Source organism: Salmo salar, chromosome ssa27 (assembly GCF_905237065.1).
Source record: "Salmo salar chromosome ssa27, Ssal_v3.1, whole genome shotgun sequence".
Classification (NCBI taxonomy): Eukaryota; Metazoa; Chordata; class Actinopteri; order Salmoniformes; family Salmonidae; genus Salmo; species Salmo salar.
Genome location: NC_059468.1, coordinates 25839884 through 25865241, shown reverse-complemented (window position 1 = coordinate 25865241; position 25358 = coordinate 25839884). Strand labels below are relative to the sequence as shown.

The 25358-nt window shown below is 43.9% G+C and overlaps 1 protein-coding gene across 6 annotated transcripts in view; it reads right to left on the bottom strand.

Moving 5' to 3' along the window:
• The window catches only part of ripor2 (RHO family interacting cell polarization regulator 2), an 83315-nt gene that overhangs the window by 41531 nt on the left and 16426 nt on the right, over positions 1 to 25358 (bottom strand). For 2 of the 6 annotated variants that reach the window (XM_014178276.2, XM_045709825.1), the window contains exons 2-6: positions 3361 to 3481; positions 1922 to 2077; positions 1511 to 1601; positions 844 to 867; positions 516 to 569 (exon numbers count right to left, since the gene is read on the bottom strand). In XM_014178276.2, the coding sequence (XP_014033751.1) occupies positions 516 to 569; positions 844 to 867; positions 1511 to 1601; positions 1922 to 2077; positions 3361 to 3481 (446 nt within the window). Of the gene's footprint in view, positions 1 to 515; positions 570 to 843; positions 868 to 1510; positions 1602 to 1921; positions 2078 to 3360; positions 3482 to 23819; positions 24106 to 25358 lie in introns of those variants that run through there. The other 4 variants (XM_045709824.1, XM_045709827.1, XM_014178278.2 and 1 more) reach the window with 3 other exon arrangements.

Sequence of the window (25358 nt, the reverse complement as noted above, 5' to 3'; positions counted from 1 at the left end):
AAGGTCAAAGCTTTATTATGTAAATGTCTAAGCAACGGACAGAATCAAAATGGTGCCGTTTTAGGTCATGTGGCGGAGAGTGATGCGGGCGCTGGAGATGGGGAAGTGAGCAGGTGGGTCTGGACAGGGGTGATGTTGTGGATGCTTGTATGCTTCTGTATGTGTAGAGAAAAGTGTATGGCTCAGCTATGATTGAAGGACCCATAGCAACACTCAAAAACTGCTGTTGCTAGTGCGTGGGAAGGCTGGTTGAGGTGTTACATTGTTAACGATACCAGTGTGTGTTGGCGTGTGGGGGTGGCCCACGGGGCAAAGAGAGACGAGGAGAAGGAGTGGAGGGGAGAGGGAGAGAGCAGAGTTTAAACCCTCTCTAAAGCACTTCATGTTCTCTTAATTTCTGCTCCAGGTTTTCAGAAGCACAGACCCAGTTTGAAGCCCCACAGATTGGGCTACAGCAGAATCTATCCAAAGCAGTACAGTAACACAATATGCTCTGCTATTATGTAAATACCTACCTTGCTCATATGAAACTCCAACCGCCTCATATACCTCTCGATGGTTTTGATTTGCTGCAGACAGAAATAGAACAAGCTAGAGTTACATTGTGCTGTTGACAAGAGAAGATACTGTCAGACGCCTTTAAGCTGTGACAGCAGTTAAAACAGAGGGTAACATGTTAGATGATCAAACATGTCACACTTTCAACCGAGAGCAGACTCATTTATGGTAATCTAATCCCCCTCTCTCTTTTCCTGGCAGAAAAATGATTCACACACACATCAAAGATCCATCCTCACTCAAGCAGACTGGTTAGGCCTGGTGCCTTCCACACAACTCACTCACCTTGTCAAGATCGTACAGGACTCCCTGGGGGAAAACACACACAGTAGATAGTGTTACTACTGCACAGCATATGGAGGAGCAGCTCACAACTATGCCATTAATGCAAAGCAGACTGCAGTTGTCTGACAACAAAAGGAATATGAATTATTTTAAAACCACTTCCTCCCATTGAGAGAAGCTGTCTTTGGTTAGAGGAGCAGCAATGTGTTTGCTGTCTGACTAGCGTAGTAGCTACTAGCTACAGAACTAGATGAGAGGGAGCTTAATCGCTCATTAGCACATGTGAGATGTCATGGGGAAGAAATAACATCATTAACAAATTGATTATCAGGCCAATTAGAATGAGGAGACGTGTAGCTAGCTACATTACCAGTGTTACTCAACCCAGTCCACTGGGACCATCAGCCGTTCCACATATTTGATCTAACCCCAACACTGGAGCACACTTGATTCAAATAATCAAGGGCTTGATGATTAGTAGACTAGTTAAATCAGGTGTACTAGTGTTGGGATAGAGCCGATAAGTGAAATGACAGGTTGGTCCCTAAGAACTGGGTTGAGAAGCACTACACTACAACAAGGGTATAGGGCGTAGGGTCTCGGTGTTGATTTAGGACTGAGCCTACACTACAGTCAGTGGTAGTGGTGATGATGATGATGAGCTCACATCCTGTCTCACCAGTCTGGAGTTCCTCTTCATGTCCTTCATCAGAGAGGTGAGTTTATCAAGCTCAGTCTGGTATACCTCCAGATACTCACTGAGGGAGAGAGAGAGAGGACGGGGAGAGATAGAGAAGGAGGGGGAGAGAGAGGGAGGAGGAGAGGGTGGAGGGAAGAGGAGAGGGTGGAGGAGAGGGAAGGTGGAAGGAGGGATGGAGAGAGAGAGGGGGAAAAGGGAGAACAGAGGGAAGGAGAGGGGTGGAGGGAGAGGGAGAAGAAAATTGAAGGGAGGGATGGAGGGGGGAGAGAGAGGCCACAGCTTACAATAAAGCTCTCGCATATCACCAGGTTATTATATGGGCCGTGTGTGTGTGTGCGTGCCGTTTCTGTATGTGCACGTGTGCATGTCTGTTCTCACTCCAGGCCTTGTTTGAGGGCCCCATACACCTCCTCCACCCTCTTGGGCTGGGGCACTCTGGAGCCGCTGCTGGCCTTGTGCCCTGACAGATGGGGCTTCTTGGGCTTGGACGTGGGCTTCTTCTGCACCGCAGAGTTCCCCATGAACGAGTTACACCTGGACACACACAGAATTTGAAGGTTTTCTTTGGGTCCTCAACAGAAATGGTCACAAAGGTGGTCTTTCTGAGGTCAATACAGCAATTTTGACTCCTCAGTCCACAATACATAAGAGTTACGTACTGTAGTTTCTTCTTCATAAAACAGCTCAGAACACACACACCTCACACACCAGAGACAATTTCATCGCCTAGTGACAGTCCCCAAGGCAACCCCACCCCAGTATAGTAGGCGGAGGGATATGAACTGTACTGGGGTCAAGGGCTAGTTCAAGGCCACCCCACCCCAGTATAGTAGGCGGAGGGATATGAACTGTACTGGAGTCAGGGGCTAGTTCAAGGCAACCCCGCCCCAGTATAGTAGGCGGAGGGATATGAACTGTACTGGGGTCAGGGGCTAGCCGAAACATTCTTATGCTGGAGTGCCCTAACTGCTCTGGTGGTGATGTGTGACATGCACATTAGAAATGCTCTTTACAATATTTCCAACCCTAAAGTGATAGACAGCGGTCTTCTGGTTTTAATTAACTAGTGTATGTAGTGTTGATATTATAGACCCGTATCCCTACACTGACAAGTATCCACTTCCTTGTATAGAGCAGAATTATGGGGACACAGCGACAGCAGATTTCACTTCTTGCTCGACAAGTCAGAACATGCCACATACTGCTGCCTGCCTGGAACTCAGAGCTACCACAAATCTAGGCCAGCGTGCAGAATGAGTTGCCATGGGGTCACGCTAGCTAGCTTTATGCTACATTCAGCCTAGCAGCAGTGCTTTAATAGGCAGACATATAGGCACATACACACGCTCATTATCAGAAGGAGATAACCACATGTGACAGTCATCTGTCAGTTGCTTAACGCTCATTCAACTGATTCATGTATAGCAATTACTACATTCCCAGTCTGAGGAGCCAGTCAGAGGAGGGTATCTTTCACTGCTTCACTGAAGAAGACTGAGGTCTCAGAGTTTGGCCTATCCACAGGGGGTACTTGAGAAGAATCTTGAGACCATAGGCTTACTGGTAAAATGCACATGAGAGGGTACTTCAGGGGTACTCCGGGCAAAGCAAAATTCTGTTGGTGGTACAGTAAGCAAAAAAAAGGTAAGGAACCACTGCTTTATAGAGTAGGATGAAGTTGCGCTTAGGCACTGATCTATGGTCAACTTTTCTTAATTCCCCTCTAACAGCTAGGGTTGGAATTGGGTACGGCATATTAATCCTAGATCTGTGCCTAGAAAGCCTTCAGGCCAACTTCCACCTCTCTATTCCCTTACCGCGAGCGTCTTTCCTGTAGCGTGCTGAAGCCTGCAAAGGACTGGCTCCGGATGATCCCATTGGGTCCCCCGGGGGAGTGGGTTCCAGCCGCCATGATCTCTGGGACGCGGGACGACACTCCTGGAGAGAGAGAGGGAGGAAAAGAGAGCGAGATTGAGTTATATGAGCTACAGTAGTGAGCTACAGTAGTGAGCTACAGTAGTGAGCTACAGTAGTGAGCTACAGGAAACTATAACAGAGATTGATATACATGAGCAGTACAGGGAAACTGGGATGAGAGAGAGAGAGCTATTAGGAAATAGTATGTTATTAAACTCTACAGTGACAGAATAAGAGAGGGAGACCTGTATGGGCTACACAGTACGCAGGAAACTGTAATAAGCTTGGTATGTTGCAACTCTACAGTGACGGGATGAGAGACAGAATACTTGTCGATACCGGCTCTGAATGTTGTTAGTCCGCATCTAAGCCTGAAGTCATCATCTATTTACTACACTGCAGATAGTGAACCATTCAACCCTGTGTAGTGTGTTGAGAAAATAGGAAAGGGGGATACCTAGTCAGTTGTACAACTCAATGCATTCAACTGAAATGCGTCTTCCACATTTAACCCAGCCCCTCTGAATCAGAGAGGTGTGGGGGGCTGCCTTAATCAACATCAGTATTGTACTATAATATGTCCTTGATCAATAACAAGTCTACTTTCATTGTGCTCCCGACTCCTCCAAGAGTGGCTACTTACACCAAGTATACCAAACATTAAGAACAGCTTCCTAATATTGAGTAGCCTTCACCTGGATTCACCTGGTCAGTCTATGTTATGTTTTGGACACTCAGTGTATTTTCAGTGTTGTTCTTCCTTGCTCGCACATTTCTAATCATCATTGATGGAACATTGTAGGAACCAGGGACAGGCTAGGCTATTTCTAGGCTATTTCTATATTTAGCCAACCTGAGCTGTCTGAAACTTGTAACACAGTCGAGAAGACTGTTTGATAGAGACATTAAAATGAGCTTCCTAGAAACATGTCTAGAAACAGACACAGGAGAGAAGAGTGGACGCACATAGCACACAGATAATTAGTGATGGGGGAAAAAATAAATACGTTACATATCATGATATTATTGTCCTACATAGTATAGACTACCAGCTAAACTCATATTATGAGATATGAGAATAATGTGAAGTGATTTTTACAGTAAAAGTAATCCTAACCGTCGCTTGCGGCACCTCGCCCCTCGTGACTCCTTCCAGTCAATGGAAGCGTATAGGGGAGCCTTCAACCTGCAGACCCCAGCAACATGACACCATGCCTGGTTCCCAGCACAGAGAGACGTGACAGTGACAAAGCCCAGGGCCGAGGGATAGGGCCACACAAAGGCCCTGCACCATGCTGTGCACGGGCCCGGGGAAAGACTAGATGTTGTTTTGCTGTGGAGGGACAATAGGACAGGTCTGATATGGCCTCAGCTATTTATAGAGCCCACTTCAACACCACTCACTCACTGTGAAGCTGGGTCATATTAAAAAAGAATTCTGATCTAGGATCAGGTCTCCCTTGTCTATATAATCCTATTCATTATGATCGAAAAGGAAAAATGTATCCTAGATCAGCATTCCTACTGTGAGACGCTTTGTGAATATAGGCACTGATGTGCAGCAGACTAGAACACTGGTACACAGGTCAATTAGGTCTATCTGCAAAAGAGGCTGGGCATGACCACTCAAATATTCAAAGAAACTATTGTGATCTTATAGTTCTATCTGGTTGGTATCGATGGCACTTTTTTTTGATGATTTGATGTCTTACAAGAACCCAAACTGTTTGACCAGAGACTGACCCACTGTAGACAACACCAGGAGAAGATGTTGAGACAAGGAAAAACACAGTTTGTCTATTTGAAGGTACAAATGAGGGTCTAAAGTGAGAATCAATAGGAGCTGGAGCTAGAGATTATGGACTGAATCTTTGCAATTCCCTTTGGTCCTCCATTTCCACACAACAGTGGAAAATGGCTAAAAACGCATCATCACATCATTTGCTGGCTTGATGGTAAATAGTGTGCTCTTCACTGTGGCTCACTCTGCTTTCTGAAAGCCTTGCTCTTAGAGAGACAACGGCTGAGAGGAGGCTGGGAGATTTACAAAACCTTCTTCATCATGTTTAGAGTTCTGACTGAGCTTTTCTAAAAGTCTTGTAGAAGTCATGCTTTTGAACACACTTGAAAAGTCTAGAAGATCCTGCTGAGATTGGCGGAGACAGGCCGGAACAAAAATGAAAAGATTGATTTCAGCTTCAATTTGTTGGATCTTCTCAACATTGGAATCCCTTCCTTTGATACCACATCCATCCATCCAACTCCACATCTTGCCAAATGGCAAAGTCAAGAATGAGACAACAGAGCCTCCAGCCAACTCAAGAGGCGGAAATATACAGCGTGGTAAGCATGTTAGGGTACTCTAAGGACTGCCAACACTGAGAACTGGAGGGCAGAACTGTCAGAAGTATCTTATCAAGCCAAACACTTCTATAACTTGGTCATAACATTCTGAATACATTAACTCATCTATTCTACAGATGCTCCATTTTCCATCTACAGGTTTAAAACTAATATGAGAGAGAAACTGGAGAGAAATAAACCACCACCCACTGACTAAATCAACTAGCATGTTTTCAGTTCAGTTTTAACATCAACCTGGAGAGAGAATCTGGAATGAACGGTATGACAGTCATCCATCCACATTCATGTCAAGGCACGTCTTTCACATCCACTAAACATCACTACTCACTACTCGCCTCAAAAACAAACTACAGTCGTGGCCAAAAGTTTTGAGAATGACACAAATATAAATTTTCACAAAGGCTGCCTCAGTTTGTATGAAGGCAATTTGCATATACTCCAGAATGTTATGAAGAGTGATCAGATGAATTGCAATTAATTGCAAAGTCCCTCTTTGCCATTCAAATGAACTGAATCCCCAAAAAACATTTCCACTGCATTTCAGCCCTGCCACAAAGGACCAGATGACATCATATCAGTGGATTCTCTCGTTAACACAGGTGTGAGTGTTGACGAGGACAAGGCTGGAGATCACTCTGTCATGCTGATTGAGTTCGAATAACAGACTGGAAGCTTCAAAAGGATGGTGGTGCTTGGAATCATTGTTCTACCTCTGTCAACCATGGTTACCTGCAAGGAAACACGTGCTGTCATCATTGCTTTGCACAAAAAGGGCTTCACAGGCAAGGATATTGCTGCCAGTAAGATTGCACCTAAATCAACCATTTATCGGATCATCAAGAACTTCAAGGAGAGCGGGTCAATTGTTGTGAAGAAGGCTTCAGGGCGCCCAAGAAAGTCCAGCAAGTGCCAGGACTGTCTCCTGAAGTTGATTTAGCTGCGGGATCAGGGTACCAGCAGTACAGAGCTTGCTCAGGAATGGCAGCAGGCAGGTGTGAGTGCATCTGCACGCACAGTGAGGCGAAGACCTTTGGAGGATGGCCTAGTGTCAAGAAGGGCAGCAAAGAAGCCACTTTTCTCCAGGAAAAATATCAGGGACAGGCTGATATTCTGCAAAAGGTACAGGGATTGGACTGCTGAGGACTGGGGTAAAGTAATTTTCTCTGATGAATCCCCTTTCCGATTGTTTGGGGCATCCGGAAAAAATCTTGTCCGGAGAAGACAAGGTGAGCGCTACCGTCAGTCCTGTGTCATGCCAACAGTAAAGCATCCTGAGACCATTCATGTGTGGGGTTGCTTCTCAGCCAAGGGAGTGGGCTCACTCACAATTTTGCCTAAGAACACAGCCATGAATAAAGAATGGTACCAACACATCCTCCGAAAGCAACTTCTCCCAACCATTCAGTAACAGTTTGGTGACGAACAATGCCTTTTCCACAGCATGATGGAGCACCTTGCCATAAGGCAAAAGTGATAACTAAGTGGCTCGGGGAACAAAACATCGATATTTTGGGTCCATGGCCAGGAAACTCCCCAGACCTTAATCCCATTGAGAACTTGTGGTTAATCCTCAAGAGGCGGGTGGACAAACAAAAACCCACATATTCTGACAAACTCCAAGCATTGATTATGCAAAAATGGGCTGCCATCAGTCAGGATGTGGCCCAGAAGTTAATTGACAGCATGCAGAGGTCTTGAAAAAGAAGGGTCAACACTGCAAATATTGACTCTTTGCATCAACTTCATGTAATTGTCAATAAAAGCCTTTGACACTTATGAAATGCTTGTAATTATACTTCAGTATTCCATAGTAACATCTGACTATGAGTTTCAGGTCAGACAAAATGTAGAATAATAAAAAAAAACATCCCCTCACAGCAGGAAGATAAACATCCATTAGCTCAACCAGTGAGTCAACCCCCTCTCTCTCTCACAGCCCAATGTCACCCCTCTGTCCCATCTTCCCTCCAATAGAGAGCCTTTCATACAATACAACACAGCGCTTCCTGAATCCTGATGCATTCTGGGACAGAGGCAGGGTGTCCCAGTTCAATGAGGCTGCCAGTCAGTCAGTCAGGCTATTGAAGGCTTCTCAGTCACGCAACCCTGCATTCCCCATGAGGAGGGGGACGTCAATGGGGTACAGGGGGGACGTCAAGGGGGGACAGGGGCCTCTCAGGCCGCACAAGCCTGATCAGTATGCTAACCAGCAGCCTGACACAAATCCCAAGAGGACCATGCAATGGGAGGGGGTGCAGCAATGGGCTGATGCAATGAGTCAAGGAGGGCAGCACTGAGGGGCGTGAGCGTGGAGGGAATTCGGGGTTGCTCGGGAAATTGGTAATTATCTTCCAGCATGGTCTGTGTTTGATTCGTCAACCCTCCAGATCGAGGTGGATGGGTTTGGGAGTTGTGTGTGTGTGTGTGTGTGTTAGGAGACCTGAGCATAGAGGGGTGGGGGTGAGGGTGCTGGAACAGGGGGAGAGATCCTCCAACAGGACCCGGTGGGCCCAGGGCTGAGAACCACAGGCCAAGGTAATCGTCCAACAGCACCCGTGGGCCCAGGGCTGGCATCCATCCCACACACAAACAACCCTCTCCCCTCCCTCTCTCCAAACTCAGTCACCCATTCTGACTAAAACAAAATCAGAACATCGTTCTCACCCATACCCCCTCTGAAGCACTAACAGACAAAAACAGACTCACTCATTCACACAGTCCTCTTCCTTTTTAAGTCTAACCACAGCTCTCTCCTGAACAAATGGGTCCTCTTCACTCGGCCTCGCACAAAACGCACACACACAGTCATTAAAGCAGCCCCTCTTCCTCCCTTTGTCTCCCTTCCACAACCCATTAGGTAGGACTACAACCCTCCTGACTGCCAACGAGGCCGATCAGGGACACTGAAACTATGTTTTGCTCTCCCCAGCCAGTAAGCAAGCCACTATGACCTCAGCCATCTTCCATGGTCACCCAGCCAACCAGGGTGCATTAGCTCACGGTCGATGTGAACCACATACAGACGAGTGGTGACCAAAGTCTCTCCCATGGTACAGCCCTGTAGGAAATGGCTCGTCAGAACTTTCGGGGATTATTATATGGACGGAAAAAAGTGTTTTAATTCGCTGGCTTCCTGTGTCCTATTGACAGGTTGACCAATAAATGAGGCCCAAACTCCCATTCTATCCAATGTCATAAAATAGAATTTATTTGCCCCTAGTACGCAAATATTTGGAAGGACACAAACATGCACACAAACACCTCTTCAGCATACACCACTTGGCTGTCTCCAAATAAAACCTTTGAGAAATGGAACCTTGTACATCCAGCAGCTGAATGTTTCAGAAGTGTTCTATTCATAGATGGCTGCTATCTTTATCACCACAACATCAGAAAGTATCCGACACAGGGACAGACAAGAGGATGGGAGAGCATGGAAATCCAAGGCTCTCACAGTGAAAAGGCACAATGGCGGTTTACTTCACAGCAGCTCAGCGAGGCAAAGCATTTTAAGTGCATTTTAGGTTTAGAGTTACAATTAGGGTTAGGGTTAGAATTAGGGTAAGAGGTTAGTGGTTAGGTTTAGGGTCACAGATTAAGGCTATGGTAAGGGTAAGGTTTAGGGTCACAGATTAAGGCTATGGTAAGGGTTAGGTTTAGGGTCACAGATTAAGGCTATGGTAAGGGTTAGGTTTAGGGTCACAGATTAAGGCTATGGTAAGGGTTAGGTTTAGGGTCACAGATTAAGGCTATGGTAAGGGTTAGGTTTAGGGTCACAGATTAAGGCTATGGTAAGGGTAAGGTTTAGGGTCACAGATTAAGGCTATGGTAAGGGTTAGGTTTAGGGTCACAGATTAAGGCTATGGTAAGGGTTAGGTTTAGGGTCACAGATTAAGGCTATGGTAAGGGTTAGGTTTAGGGTCACAGATTAAGGCTATGGTAAGGGTAAGGTTTAGGGAAAATAGGATTTTAATTGGAAATTAGTTTTAGGTCCCCATGAGGATAGAAAACAATGTGTGTGTTTGTGTGTGTACTGCTAGGTGCTGAAGAGACAATTCTTTATTTCCATTAGAATGCATTAGAGTGCCTAATACAGTTTCTAAGTGGTGGAGGAAGGGAGGGAGGGAGGAAAGAAAGCCCTGCGAAATTTCAATAACATGCTGAGAGCTGTTAAAAATGCTACACTGCTTTTAAATGGGTCCATAAAAAAGGTTAGTGTCATTACTTTCAGCTTACTTCCCATTTTAGTGTATTGAGCATCTGAAACCCTCTAGCTAAAATTATGAGCATGAAATAAAGTTTACTATCTGTATGTGTCAGATTATGATAACTGCTTTTAGACCAACATTTTATTAGCCTTTACTTTTTCCCCAGAGGGCCAACACATTACCAATGTTTAAAGGCATAACACCCAAATATGTTAATGTTATTCCACCAAAAGTACATTTCCTCCAGCATATGTAGGTTTAAAGACCTTTATGGCAGGGCATACAGCATATGTAGGTTTAAAGACCTTTATGGCAGGGCATACAGCATATGTAGGTTTAAAGACCTTTATGGCATGGCATACAGCATATGTAGGTTTAAAGACCTTTATGGCATGGCATACAGCATATGTAGGTTTAAAGACCTTTATGGCATGGCATACAGCATATGTAGGTTTAAAGACCTTTATGGCATGGCATACAGCATATGTAGGTTTAAATACCTTTATGGCATGGCATACAGCATATGTAGGTTTAAAGACCTTTATGGCAGGGCATACAGCATATGTAGGTTTAAAGACCTTTATGGCAGGGCATACAGCATATGTAGGTTTAAAGACCTTTATGGCAGGGCATACAGCATATGTAGGTTTAAAGACCTTTATGGCAGGGCATACAGCATATGTAGGTTTAAAGACCTTTATGGCATGGCATACAGCATATGTAGGTTTAAAGACCTTTATGGCAGGGCATACAGCATATGTAGGTTCAAAGACCTTTATGGCAGGGCATACAGCATATGTAGGTTCAAAGACCTTTATGGCAGGGCATACAGCATATGTAGGTTTAAAGACCTTTATGGCAGGGCATCAGGCTGAAGTAGTAAATAATGTGACAGACTGACTATAACGCGACTGACTGGAATCTACCAGAGACAATAAAAACAGAGACAATATGGGTCAGCTGTCATAGTTCAATCCCTAAACTGCCCTGGCTAAACGACAAACTGGCATTTTCAACATGAGTAATTAGGAAAAAGCCAACCCTCTACCCCAATACTCACTTACGATCACACACAAAACAGGGAAACAGAGAGTGACTGTGGTGATTCAGCACACACCATGTCATGTGGCATACACCCCATGTCATGTGGCATACACACCATGTCATGTGACAGTGGTGATTCAGCATACACACCATGTTATGTGACAGTGGTGATTCACAATTAGACCCAACCAAATCATGAGAAAACAAAAATAAATAATTTACCAAAAAACAGAGCAAACGGAAATATTATTTGTCCCTGAACAGAGAGTACACAGTGGCAGAAAACCTGCCCACTGTGACTGACCCAAAACCCAAAATTAAGGAAAGCTTTTGACTATGTATAGACTCAGTGAATATAGCCTTGCTATTGAGAGAGGTCGCCGTAGGCAGACCTGGCTCTCAAGAGAAGACAGGCTACGTGCACAAAATTGTTGGAAACTGCGGAAACTGAGCTGCACTTCCTAACCTCCTGCCAAATGTATGACCATATTAGAGACATATTTTCCTCATATTACACAGACCCACAAAGAATTTGAAAACTAATCCAATTTTGATCAACTTCCACATGTATTAGGTGAAATAGCACTGTGTGCAATCACAGCAGCAAGATTTGTGACCTGTTGCCACATGAAAAGGGCAACCAGGGAAGAACAAACATCTTAAATAAACCCATGTTTATGTTTATTTAATTTCCCTTTTGTACTTTAACTTTGCACATCGTTATAACACTGTAGATAGCCATAATATGACATTTGAAATGTCTCTATTCCTTTGAAACTTTTGTGAGTGTAATGTTTACTGTTCCTTTTTTATTACACTTTGTTTATTACCTATTTCACTTGCTTTGGCAATGTAAACATAGGTTTCCCATGTCAATAAAGCCCTTTGATTTGATTCAGCACACACACCATGTCATGTGACAGTGGTAATTCAGCACACACACCATGTCATGTGACAGTAGTAATTCAGCACACACACCATGTCATGTGACAGTAGTAATTCAGCACACACACCATGTCATGTGACAGTGGTAATTCAGCACACACACCATGTCATGTGACAGTGGTAATTCAGCACACACACCATGTCATGTGACAGTAGTAATTCAGCACACACACCATGTCATGTGACAGTGGTAATTCAGCACACACACCATGTCATGTGACAGTGGTAATTCAGCACACACACCATGTCATGTGACAGTAGTAATTCAGCACACACATATAATTCACTGTATCACAATTCCAGTGGGTCAGAAGTTTACATACACTACGTTGACTGTGCCTTTAAACAGCTTGGAAAATTCCAGAAAATGATGTTGTGGCTTTAGAAGCTTCTGATTGGTTAATTGACATCATTTGAGTCAATTGGAGGTATACCTGTGGATATATTTCAAGGCCTACCTTCAAACTCAGTGCCTCTTTGCTTGACATCATGGGAAAATCAAAATAAATCAGCCAAGACCTCAGAAAAACAATTGTAGACCTCCACAAGTCTGGTTCATCCTTGGGAGCAATTTCCAAACGCCTGAAGGTACCACGTTCATCTGTACAAACAATAGTACGCAAGTATAAACACCATGGGACCATGCAGCCATCATTACCGCTCAGCAAGGAGACGCATTCTGTCTCCTAGAGATGAACATACTTTGGTGAGAAAGGTGCAAATCAATCCCAGAACAACAGCAAAGGACCTTGTGAAGATGCTGGAGGAAACAGGTACAAAAGTATCTATGTCCACAGCAAAACGAGTCCAATATCGACATAACCTGAGAGGCCGCTCAGCAAGGAAGAAGCCACTGCTCCAAAACCGCCATAAAAAAGCCAGACTATGGTTTGCAACGGCACATGGGGACAAAGATCGTACTTTTTGGAGAAATGTCCTCTGGTCTAAAGAAACAAAAGTAGAACTGTTTGGCAATAATGACCATTGTTATGTTTGGAGGAAAAAGGGGGAGGCTTGCAAGCCGAAGAACACCAACCCAACCGTGAAGCACGGGGGTGGCAGCATCATGTTGTGGGGGTGCTTTGCTGCAGGAGGGACTGGTGCACGTCACAAAATAGATGGCATCATGAGGAGAAAAATTATGTTGGTATATTGAAGCAACATCTCAAGACATCAGTCAGGAAGTTAAAGCTTGGTCGCAAATGGGTCTTCCAAATGGACAATGACCCCAAGCATACTTCCAAAGTTGTGGCAAAATAGCTTAAGGACAACAATGTCAAGGCATCAGTGGCCATCACAAAGCCCTGACCTCAATCCAATAGAACATTTGTGGGCAAAACTGAAAAAGTGTGTGCGGGCAAGGAGGCCTTCAAACCTGACTCAGTTACACCAGCTCTGTCAGGAGGAATGGGCCAAAATTCACCCAACTTATTGTGGGAAGCTTGTGGAAGGCTACCCAAAACATTTGACCCAAGATAAACAATGCTACCAAACACTAATTGAGTGCATGTAAACTTCTGACCCACTGGGAATGTGATGAAAGAAATAAAAGCTGAAATAAATCCTTCTCTCCTATTACTATTATTCTGACATTTCACAATATTAAAATAAAGTGGTGATCCTAACTGACCTAAGACAGGGAATTTTTACTAGGATTAAATGTCAAGAATTGTGAAAAACTGAGTTTAAATGTATTTGGCTAAGGTGTATGTAAACTTCCGACTTCAACTGTATGTGAACCTGTTGCAAAGTAGTACGCTATGGCCGTGGTATACTGCATACTTTTTACTAAACATTATGTCATAAATAGTATGCAACAATGAGTACATACTATGCAGGCTAAGTATGTAGTACGCGAGTATGGATATTATGACACGGACGTTGAGATAGCGTTAGGATATCTAACCATTATCAAACATGAAACCAGACTTTGAAAAATAAATGTAATTTAATTAATTTAACAGCCTACTTCAGGCAAGGAAGTGAAATGCCAACTGCTCAAATGTAAAAATTCAAATCAGATGCCCACAGACAGACAGTAATCTGATGATCTGAATGTATAAAAGTCATACCACTCCCAATCCCAAATTTCCCTCAGTCCAATAAGGACGATGCCTATAACCTATAATCAGATTGGGGGACTAATCGTTATTCAATGACTTGTGTGGACGTCAGCTTTCACAGCCACGGACATCAAGTTAGAGAGACTTATTCCCTAGGGCCCTGGTCAAAAGTAGTGCACTATATTGAGAAAATGGTGCCATTTTAAACATAGCCTTTTTAGTTTGAAATCAAATCAAACACTGTGAAAATGTCACTGGGTCAGTGAGACGACAGCCACTGTGACAAGAGTATTCATTATTAATATCAAACTGCAATGAAACAATACCTGTGTCAGACTCTCTCCCTCTGGACTTCAGTTCATACAAAACTCCCTATCTCAACAGCTAGTTCAGATCACTGTAGCCACTACTACCAGGGAGAGAGAAATAATTCTTTTTTTAGCTTTAAAATAACCACTCACTGGGGCAGAAATAGTTGGCTTGATCCAGTTTGGATGGTCACTGCTTTGCTTTCCAGGCCTAGCCTGGAAAGGTAGCCATGTTGGACTTGAGTCGAAGACAAAAACCGCTCGCCCACACAAAGCCATACACGTGGTCTGCGGTTTTGAGGCCGGTTTGTTGTGCTGCCAAATTCTCTAATATGGCGTTGGAGGCGGCTTATAGTAGAGAAATGAACATTAAATTCTCTGGCAACAGCTCTGGTGGACATTCCTGCAGTCAGCACATGTCCATGCTCCCTGAGAACTTGAGACATCTGTGACATTGTGTTGTGTGACAAAACTGCACATTTTAGAGTGGCCTTTTATTGTGCCCAGCACCTGTGTAATGAGCATGCTGTTTAATCAGCTTCTTGATATGCCACACCTGTCAGGTGGATGGATTATCTTGGCAAAGGAGAGATGCTCACTAACAGGGATGTCCACAAAATTTGGGACGTTTTATTTCCAATTATGAAACATGGGACCAACACTTACTTTACATGTTGCGTTTATATTTTTGTTCAGTGTATATATATGCCTCTATCTTTTCTTCATACTTTATATCTGGTTTCAGTCATTTAAGTTTACACTGAAAACGTTTTTGTTATATTAAGTGTGGTGGCAACGATTTAGCAGCTGGCCACTGCTAAATGAATATAGGGGAAACACTGAAAGTACATGTGGTCATTGGTAGCCTGGTCATAATGTCAGTTCAACTGAATATTTATCTTGGTAATTGTTCTCTCTTATTGCTGTAGGTGATATGGAGATACAGCAGCTACTGAGGTCATGGTGAATCTGTCCTCCACTATTTTCACATCCACGACTAAACCCTTCTTAAGAACAGTTTGAACAGAATAAGAGAACAACAGTTTAGTAACACTGCAGGGAGAGAAAGAGACAGTGGGAGAGAGAAAGACAAAAAGAAAATAACTTGCAAAAAAGATTAACACTTAATCTAAATGTGCCCTTTCTGACCAAAAAAAAGAGCATAAAGGGTTTGTTTAAAAAAAAAAGAGATACTATTATGCAATATGTATTTCCCTATTTCTACTACTAAGATGGTGATGAAAATGACTCGTCGATCCACAGCGCCAAGCTCCATTACGTGACGTAAATGGAGCTTTACTGGATTGAACCGAATTACCAGCTGTTCACTTTAATACCACTAGTCATCACCACCCTGTAGTGAACCGCTCAGTATACCAGCTACTCTAAACTTCCACTCCAGGCCACACACACACACACACACACACACACACACACACACACAAGTTCACATGCAAACACACACAGACACATGCGAGCGCACATACCATGTACCATGCTTTGAAATGCTGGGAACTAACAGTGTTCATTATTCAAATTGGTAACCATGAAAGAAAGAACGAAAGAGAGGAAGGAGAGAAATAAAGGGAGAGCAAGTAAACAAGAGAACAGGTAGGTACAGTAGGTAATGAGACTAGGGGATATGATCAATCTGAGGAGGCTCTGGCCTCAGTTAGATCCTGCTGCTCAGATTAGGAATCATCCATGTGAACCCAATCACCTGCTGTTACAGCGGCTCAGGCTTCTACCCAGTCAGCTGTACAGGAAGAGCAGCAGCACATCTGGCTCCAGTCAGGAGAAATGACTTGCTGCTGGTATTAAATTATTAAGGTGCCGATGCCACACACACGCAACAGCTATGATAATCACCCTGCATGTGACTTAGTGGGGAGGTAATGTATTTAAAATGACAGAGAGAGAAAGATTACTTCCTTGCGTGAAGAAGACTTATGAGTGAGGTGTTTTTGAGAAGGCAGAGAGTGAAGGGTTCCAGAAGCTTAAAAAGTCAACATTAGCACTTTGGGAGAGTTTAGTATGTCAGAGGGACCAGTGAAGAGTGAAAAAACACAAAGAAGGCATTGAGTAGCCTTATAAACATGTAGTAGGGCTGTCCCCGACCCAAAACAAAATCTCAGTCTACCGAGAGTCGTCTGTTCTTTCGAACAATTGATTTTAAAACTTGTAGTTTTCCATATATAAAACACTGAACTTGTCTGATGCTTTAAGCACACTGTTTGATGAAATAATTAAGACACAAATTAATCTAGAGGGAGTCTGACCGAAATTGATTTGATTGTGCCAGGCCGGGCTCAGACTTGCTGCCCTGTGTTAAAATAAATGACAGCAAGTGCCTGTGTGACTAGCACCCATTGTCTCGCACTCCTTCCTGCTGCCGCGACCACCACAGAACATCAACAGTGTTTATCGTGCTGTCTGTGTTGCTGAAGCTGTAACATAATTACAGCCATTTCTGACTGAAAAGTTTGGTTACAGAAATCCTTGATTTGTTTAGGAAAAACATGACCTATTCCCTCAACTCTTGCTCTCTTTATGTGACACATTTATGCATCGAATGCAAGTGACCAATGGGGCCTGACCTATAGCCCATCATATTAACATCAATAAATTGATTATAACAAACTCTGAACACCATAACACGTGGCAGCAAAATGGATGAGGACATGAAAAAGAAACTCGAAATGGATGAATGTTTACTGGTTGCTCAGGCGGGACAGGGGAAGTCAGATGTTTGGAAAATGTTGACTTAGTTGTGGAAACTACTTGATATCAAGAAAAAGAAGGAAGGTAAGGAGCAAGCGCTGCGTGCATATTATGTTTGACAAACAGGTGCTGTTAGATTACAATGTAATGTTTCTGACAATTTGGGACAGTGAAAACAACACTAAATACATTTTCAGTGTAATGAACACGGGGGAAGACAGAGAGCTGGTTTCAAGCGCAGGGCGCAAAGGACCACAGGAGGCGGCAGGTAGCTGGGTCCAGGGACAGGCAGGTCATACACTGGGGGTCCAAAAGGGCAACAGTACAGGCAGGGAAAAGGCTAGTAATGTAGTCCGGGAGATCAAGCAATAGGTAGATAACAGGAAATCCGATAGGCTAAAGTGCAAGCAGGGAATAGGCAAAAGGCGTCGTTAGTGAGGCAGGCAAAACAATCTCATACATGGGAGGAGTAAATCACGGGAAATACAGAGCTCTGAAAGACGTGTGTCACAAAACAAACAATACCTCTCAGTGATGGGGTGCAAAGAACTGAACTAAATAGTGTGTGGTAATGACATACAGGTTTGTGAACAGGTGATTAGAATTCAGGTGATTGGGATCTGGAGAGTGAACTGTGTTCAGGGGATCTATGTGTTTGAGGGTGTGAGTTCGAAGCAGACGTTACAATCAGTAATACCAGAGAGGCTGTTCTATCAAAAAAAAGTGTTTTGCCTTTTTTACAGCATAGCAAAGATTAAAAATGTTTGTGAAACTGCTTTATCCGACATGTTGTGGTTGCGTGAGGCTTGGAGCTCATGGAATCAGTAGCTTTTATACAAACACTCAAACAGCCAACAGAAGCAGGACCTGTCTTATTTCTGTAGATATACAGTACCAGTCAAAAGTTTGGACAAACCTACTCATTCAAGGGTTTTTCTTTATTTGTACTATTTTCTACATTATGAAATAACACATATGGAATCATGTAGTAACCAAAAAGGAGTTAAACAAAAATGTAGAAAATAGTAAACAAAACCAAAAAACCCTGGAATGAGTAGGTGTGTCCAAACGTTTGACCTGTACTGTACAGCCAGGCACATTTAACCATTAGGCTCCTCCTCTCCTCACTTTTTAGACTTTTAAGGCAAGGGCTGTTTTCTCGTCTCCTCACTCCCTGCTGGCTCCGCTGCATAGTTCTCAACACCAATATGCTGGTTAACTTTGCTATTATGCACACAGCAACATGGTCTAGAAAAAGGTGCCAATTCAACAGCGCACTGAAGTTTCAGAACCGCATATCCAACGCGGGAGAAAGCGCATGTTATAAAAATATATATATACACACACACACACACACACACACACACACACACACACATATATATAGGTGATTTTATTTGTATTATTAGTGTTGCACCATTGTTCATAGATAATATAACCATATACAATTTCAGTAGCACGTCTTAGAACGATGGACTGTGACATCCCCACGGCCTCCACAATGGATTAGTCCACTCAGACAGGCGCCAATCAGACAGGTGTCTTGTGCTCCATGAAAAATGTTTTGCGACTGACTGCTCGACTAAAGAAATATTGGTCCACCAACAGCCTGTCGACCAAACAATCGACTAGTCGACTACATGGGGTCAGCCCTAGAGTGTGGAGTTCATTAGTTCATAATGTGGGCCATTAAGTTTGCTAGCTTTGCCTCAGGATAAACACACACACACACACACACACACACACACACACACATACACACACAGTACATCTGTCATAGAACAGCTGTGTGACAGCCTTCCGGATGGAAACTACTGGAGAAACAATCATTCTTGTTATCCGAAGTACAGTATACTCAGCCTTCATCTGAAATGGCACCCTATTTCCTATATAATGCACAACTTTTGGACCAAAATCCTATGGGTAGTGCAAGGGGAATAGGTCAACCCTCTTTGCCACCCAATCCCCCTCCTTATAGCAACACGCAATGGCCATGAAGACAGATGATGTTATCTTTTTTATCCAACCTCTCCTCCGGCTCCCAGCTGTTCACAACTGGGGTTGAAATTAGAAAACAGAAAAACAAAACATCCATCTTATCAGCTTATGTCTGTTTATTAGAACGCTTAATACCGAAAGAGGTCATGCTTTCTACTGAACCATCAAAATGGGCAGGGACAGGGGTACAACGGGTGGTCCCAGTGGTGTGAACATCTGGTTCAGAGGTAAGCGCCAGCGACAGTGTGTGTGTTCCACTGCTGGGCCTCAATGGACTCTAGGGATAAGGGGGAAGACCCCCCATAGGGCTGCACTGACAACACATATCTGCTCAGAGACAAGGGAGGAGAGGAGAGAAGGAAACCCCCTGTCCTCATCCCTCCATCTCTATCCTCATCTAGGGCGTAGGGAGAGGAGGGACGGAGGGGGAGGAGGGGATGGAGGGAGAGCCCTAGGGTGGACCAGTAGCCTTTCACTCCCAACACCTGCCAGCCCAGCCTGTGAGGGTCCAAAAGCAACACACGCACACTCGTGCCAACACACACACACACACACACACACACACACACACACACACACACACACACACACACACACACACACACACACACACACTTTACTAGTTAATAGAAGACTTCTATTGCTCAGGCTATCCGTTTAGTCACACATCATTGCTGCTTACTCATGTAGACTTTACACATCAATAAGCTTTATAAAGACCCAGATATACTGTAAATCAGGAGCTTATATTCACGCAAAGACCAGGGTGCATATTCATAAACCCTCTCAGAGTAGGCATTCTGATCCAGAATCAGATCTCCCCCGTCCATGTAATCTTACTTATTATGATGTAAAATGATAAACTGATCCTAGATCAGCACTCCTACTCTGAGACACTTTATGAACACTGATGACTTATAAACATATTCATAAAGAGTAGTGATACTGACAGAAACACATACAGTAGGTCTCTCTGACCCAGTTCTATTAGAGGTTGAACACTAGCATCACTGTACTGCCATCCATGACTTTACAAAAGTCGCTAACGCACTCTGGTCTATATGCCATGGTTGACGCCATCGCTTGATGCTAACAAGCTGGGGTGAACTATGGATGACCGTGATGATTTAATTCAGTCCTCCCTTCTCTGCAGGCTGGGAGGAAAAGTGGTGGGAAGGGGGAGAGAATATATCCACTCTCCCTCACACACGCCTCGTCCCGCTGGGCCTAGGAAGGAAAAGCAGAGGGTAAAAGAGAGGGAGTAAACCGTCTTTCATCCTGCCTTCCCCTCCCCACCTCCCTCTCCTCTTCTGAGGAATATCTGATATTATCTTTCTTATCCAACTCCCTAAACCCAATCCCAATGTCCCGTCTTCTCCTCTCCAACCCAAAATTCCAACCCTCCTCTCCCCTTCCCTCCCTCTTACTCTATCGTCTCATCTGCTCCCGAGTGGCTCCCGAGTGGCGCATCTCAGTGCAAGAGGCGTCACTACAGTCCCTGGTTCAAATCCAGGCTGTATCACATCCGGCCATGATAGAGAGTCCAATAGGGCGGCGCACAATTGGCCCAGCGTCATCCGGGTTTGGCCGGGGTAGGACGGCATTGTAAATAAGAATGTGTTCTTAACTGACTTGCCTAGTTAAATAAAAGTTCAGTAAAAAAAAGAATGTATCACAGCTGCTCCTCCGGTGGAATATTAAAACATTCCCTTTCTCATTTAACTCCCACCTCTATCCCATCCCTCCCAATGTACAACCTCCCCTCTCCCTCTCCCTAATTTAGATTAACATCCCTCCCCATTCCTTACCTCCCCTACTGTTTAAGCAGCCCCTCCAGAGGAATGTCAAAAAATCCCTTTCTCAAACTCACTCCCCCCAGAAATACCTCTACCCCTCAGGGATGCCTCTGTCATGGAGGGACGTGTCAGGACACGAGAGACAGGCCAGAGGAGCGATAACAAGACAGGGGTAACATCTCTGGATCAGATAACCCTGATAAATAAAGCCAGGTCAGGTCACTGTAGATCCTGGAGAAAACTTCACTGATTGATTGGGAGAAGCCTGGATGAAACCTGGTTTATGAACTATAGACTTAACACAACAACAGAGATGTGGTCTGAATCAAGAACAATAACTTTCATTCCTGAGATGAATATTACAATTGAGGCTGTGGTTTGAAATCTTATTTCTAATTTAAGGAATTTGGAAAGTAACAATTGAGCTTGGGTAGGTCCAGTTTGGCACCTCCTTTCAGGAACTAGAGATTTGGAGGACATTCTGGGAATCAGTGTTCTCTCCCAGCTGAATGTTCTCTCCCAGCTGGGCATCCTTACAACACTGCTGGGCACCATGTCTGCTACAATCCTTATGAAATGACTATCAGCTGTGAAAACTAAAAGACACTCCTTTTTTAAAGAATGCAAGGCCAACAATTTCCTAAAAAGTAAGAACCACACACATATGGAAGCACACACCAGAGCACATGCACACACACAAACTGCTCCATGCAGAGAACTGAAAGTAGGGTGTTCTTGAAGAGCTCAGTACAAAAAGTAAAATGTCATCGTACTGAGTTTTTTATGCCACCTCTTGTATAATCTTCTGAGTGTTAAAACACTGAGTGTTTCCAGTTTCCTGCTAATCTTTCACCTTGACCTTCATCTTTGTATTGATTCTCTGTGCTTAGTGGGCTACTGATCACACACACACACACACCAACACAGTCACACACAGTCACACACAGTGCTTGGTGTAAGCTACTGATTACACCATTAGAGACCATACAAAAGAGCTGAGGACTGAAGTTCCTTGCAGAAATCTATGGCGTCACACTCCATTGTGTTCAGGAGCCCTGTTGTGTTGCATTGAGCAGAAGAACACAGTGAAAAACATGCAATGGTTTGTCTGAATTCACTCCAGACCACAATGCTATAATAATTTAATTAATCAGGAGGACTTAGGGAGAAAGAAAGAAAGAGAATGAAAGAAAAAAGGAAAAAGAAAGAAGTGAGAGAGAGAAGCAGGAAAGAGAGAGTGAGAGAAAGTGAAAGAGAGAAAGCGCTGGAAAGGCTGTGAGAAGGGGACTGGGAACTGGGACTGTGTCTGGCAGCAGCCATGCTGGCTGGTTTAGGCCTTGGCATCCTGCTTCTACCCTCCCATCATCCTGAGTCTTACCATCAAACAGCTTAATAAAATGAATATGGCCTGGCAATGGAGCAAAGCACTTCAGTTTAACTACATCAGAGCAAGCCGTTCTCCACAGAGAAAACACTTTAACCTTAAAGCAACTTTCTCAAAACAGTACATGCAGCTGGAGTGAAGGGCATAGCAGTGGGCTATAGGATGGTTTTTACAATGCATTCTAGAGAACATGACATTTACATACACTCCTGACTGAATCATACCAGGACAAGCAATATGAGGAAGGACAGACCTGTAGTAACCTGTGTTATCGCATGGTACTACTTTTGATTGTCTATTCTATTCTATTACCGCATGGTTGTGTTGTGAGAGAATGCAAAGAGTAAATGGATAAGATACCGAATCCTTCCACCAACCCCATAAAATGATGAATGGGCAGTGATCTCTAGCCTTACAACTGGTTTATAATGTATACTGTATCCGTCACTATCTATTCTTTACTATCTATTGTATCTTAGCCGCTCTGTCACTGCTCACCCATATATTTTATATATTCTCATCCCATTCCTTTACTGGATTGTGTGTATTAGGTTTTGTTGTGGAGTTGTTAGATATTACCTGTTAGATACTGCTGCACTGTCAGATCTAGAAGCAGAAGCATTTCACTACACTCGCAAAAACATCTGCTAACCATGTGTATGTGACCAAAACAATTTGATTTGATCTAGTAAACAAAGCCCAGTTACTGAATTTGACAATGGCCTAATGCCCCCTGACCTCTCCAAAACCTGCAGGAGGAGTTCTGAAATCCCTGCTTGCTGACCCACTTCACTCAGTCCATGAGAGTTGAGTTGTGTGTGTATGTGTGTGGGTCCTTCTCGCCTGTCTACAACACGTTGTGAATCACAATCCCACACACACACACACACACACACACACACACACACACACACCTCTGGAGCAACTCTCCACTTCTATTCTCGAATCGCAAAGAGGACATTTAAACCTATTGTCCTAAATCCCAACCACTGCGCTCCACACCGCGGCTCTGTGATGAGGACATTCACATCACCACGGATCACGATGACGCGACCCCTGTTGTCGAAAGCAAATCGAGAGAAAGTGGTCGACAAACCCAGGAGGAAACATGTTTACCGAGACGTCAAGAGAGACTCAATTATGATCCGTTTAGCCTCACGATATCGCGGACAGTATCAAGATCGTGGAGTCTATCAATTAAATCAAATTCCAAGGCATTTGATGTTGATATGAACAAAATGGTTTTATAGATGCATAAAATTATTTGTTTTATTAAGGCAAAATAAAACACCTACATAATGTAGTGTTTAGTTGACTATTTCTTTAAGTGTGTATCACTGTAGTTTACTAAGCCACTGCCCTACTAGAAGCCGTTCTCACTCAATCTGTACTCCGTTATTATTGAATAAAGGTGCAAAGTGATCTTGCCTACTCATCGAGCTCGCACACTGCTCTAGCTAAAAAGATAAGGAACTCTCAGACAGATGTCTTAACTAGTCTAAATACACGAGAGCGTAAATCTACTCACCTCTGGAAAAACTTACTTGAACTGAATCCTATGTATTGTCTGTTAACTGCGCCGCTCCATCCGTGCATAAAGAAGAAGCTCCGCTTTCCAACGTGAACTTTTGGTCCACTGGATCACTAAAACAATTAATTCGACAGTGCTTTACGGAAATTGTCTTTCCTGTCTACCTTATGAACTATATATTTTTCACTTGGGCATTATTCCTAATGTAGCAAACACAGGCTACACAGCCCCACGCTCGTACCGAAAATCATGTGTATTGCAGTTTAGGTTTGTAGCGCTCGCCCTGACTAACGTTGGACCAATGAAAAGGCAGAGTTGTAACAGTAGGCGGGGCCGTTTCGTGCCCTCACAACACCACAGGCGAGGAGTTGGCATCCCTGCAGTGCCATCCGCATTCGGCACTAGTAGTCGGCCACTGCTGTTCGTACATGCCAACCGGGGCGACAGACTGGGGTAAATCCCGTGTCTACCCACTGTATTTGCACAGCGGTCACGGTATGAACTGGCTCTTCCATTTTCACTGCCCCTAACGACAGGCTATGAAAACTGATTCAGATTAGCAAAGGGGTAGCAGCCTATTTGAAGGCTAGGCTACATGGGCCCTATTTAGATATGGAGAGTGGTGGATTTGAATGGCAAAAGGTTATTTATTCTGTATGGATGAAAAATAATATGAATATAATCGCTGAAGCCATTACATTGCCACAGATATTAACTTTACTTTGAACATCAATCCTCCTCAAGGACAACACATATTATTTTCAGAACAGAACTGAAGATCAGGGGCATGTCCAATTGGCCCCACTCAGATGAATTTGCCTCAAGACTGGTTACAGAAATTGCATTAGGCAGACAGCAAACAACAAATAAATGAAATGAAACCAGGGACAGGACAAACAAGTTAATCCCTATACCTTAACTGCAGTTAGGCCTAATGGACTGGAGACACACTACAGCATGGCACAGGCGTGTCACGGCCTTCAACTAACTGGCCCTTACTATGATGACAGGCCAGATATGGTTGTCGTAATCCAGCGCTGCCAACTTGATTGGCATCCACCCTTGATTGGTTCCAGTACCAAGGGCGAGTGATGGGCAGAAAACTGACTGTCTGATCGGATCAATCAGTCTCATTTTAATACAGAGGAAGGAAGGAACTTTGTAGTGAAGGAGGAGTCGTTGGATATCCTTCCCTTGTATCCATTTCACTGCATTGTGTATTTTATGTCCTTTATGTACCATGATCATGATACCAATTAAAGTTCAAACTTGATTTAGAGGGTAAGCAACTTTTATATGAGCATAAATGAATTGTACCAACTGCCATTGTCCTGGCACAGCACAGCAGTATTCAACATGTTTTTATTTTCCCGAGTGATGGAGCGGTCTAAGACACTGCATCTCAGTGCTAGAGGTGTCACTACAGACCCTGGTTTGATCCCGGGCTGAATCACAACCGGTCATGATCGGGAGCCCCATAGGGCGCCGCAAAATTGGCCCAGAGTGGTTAGGGGATGGTTTGGCCGGGGTAGGCCG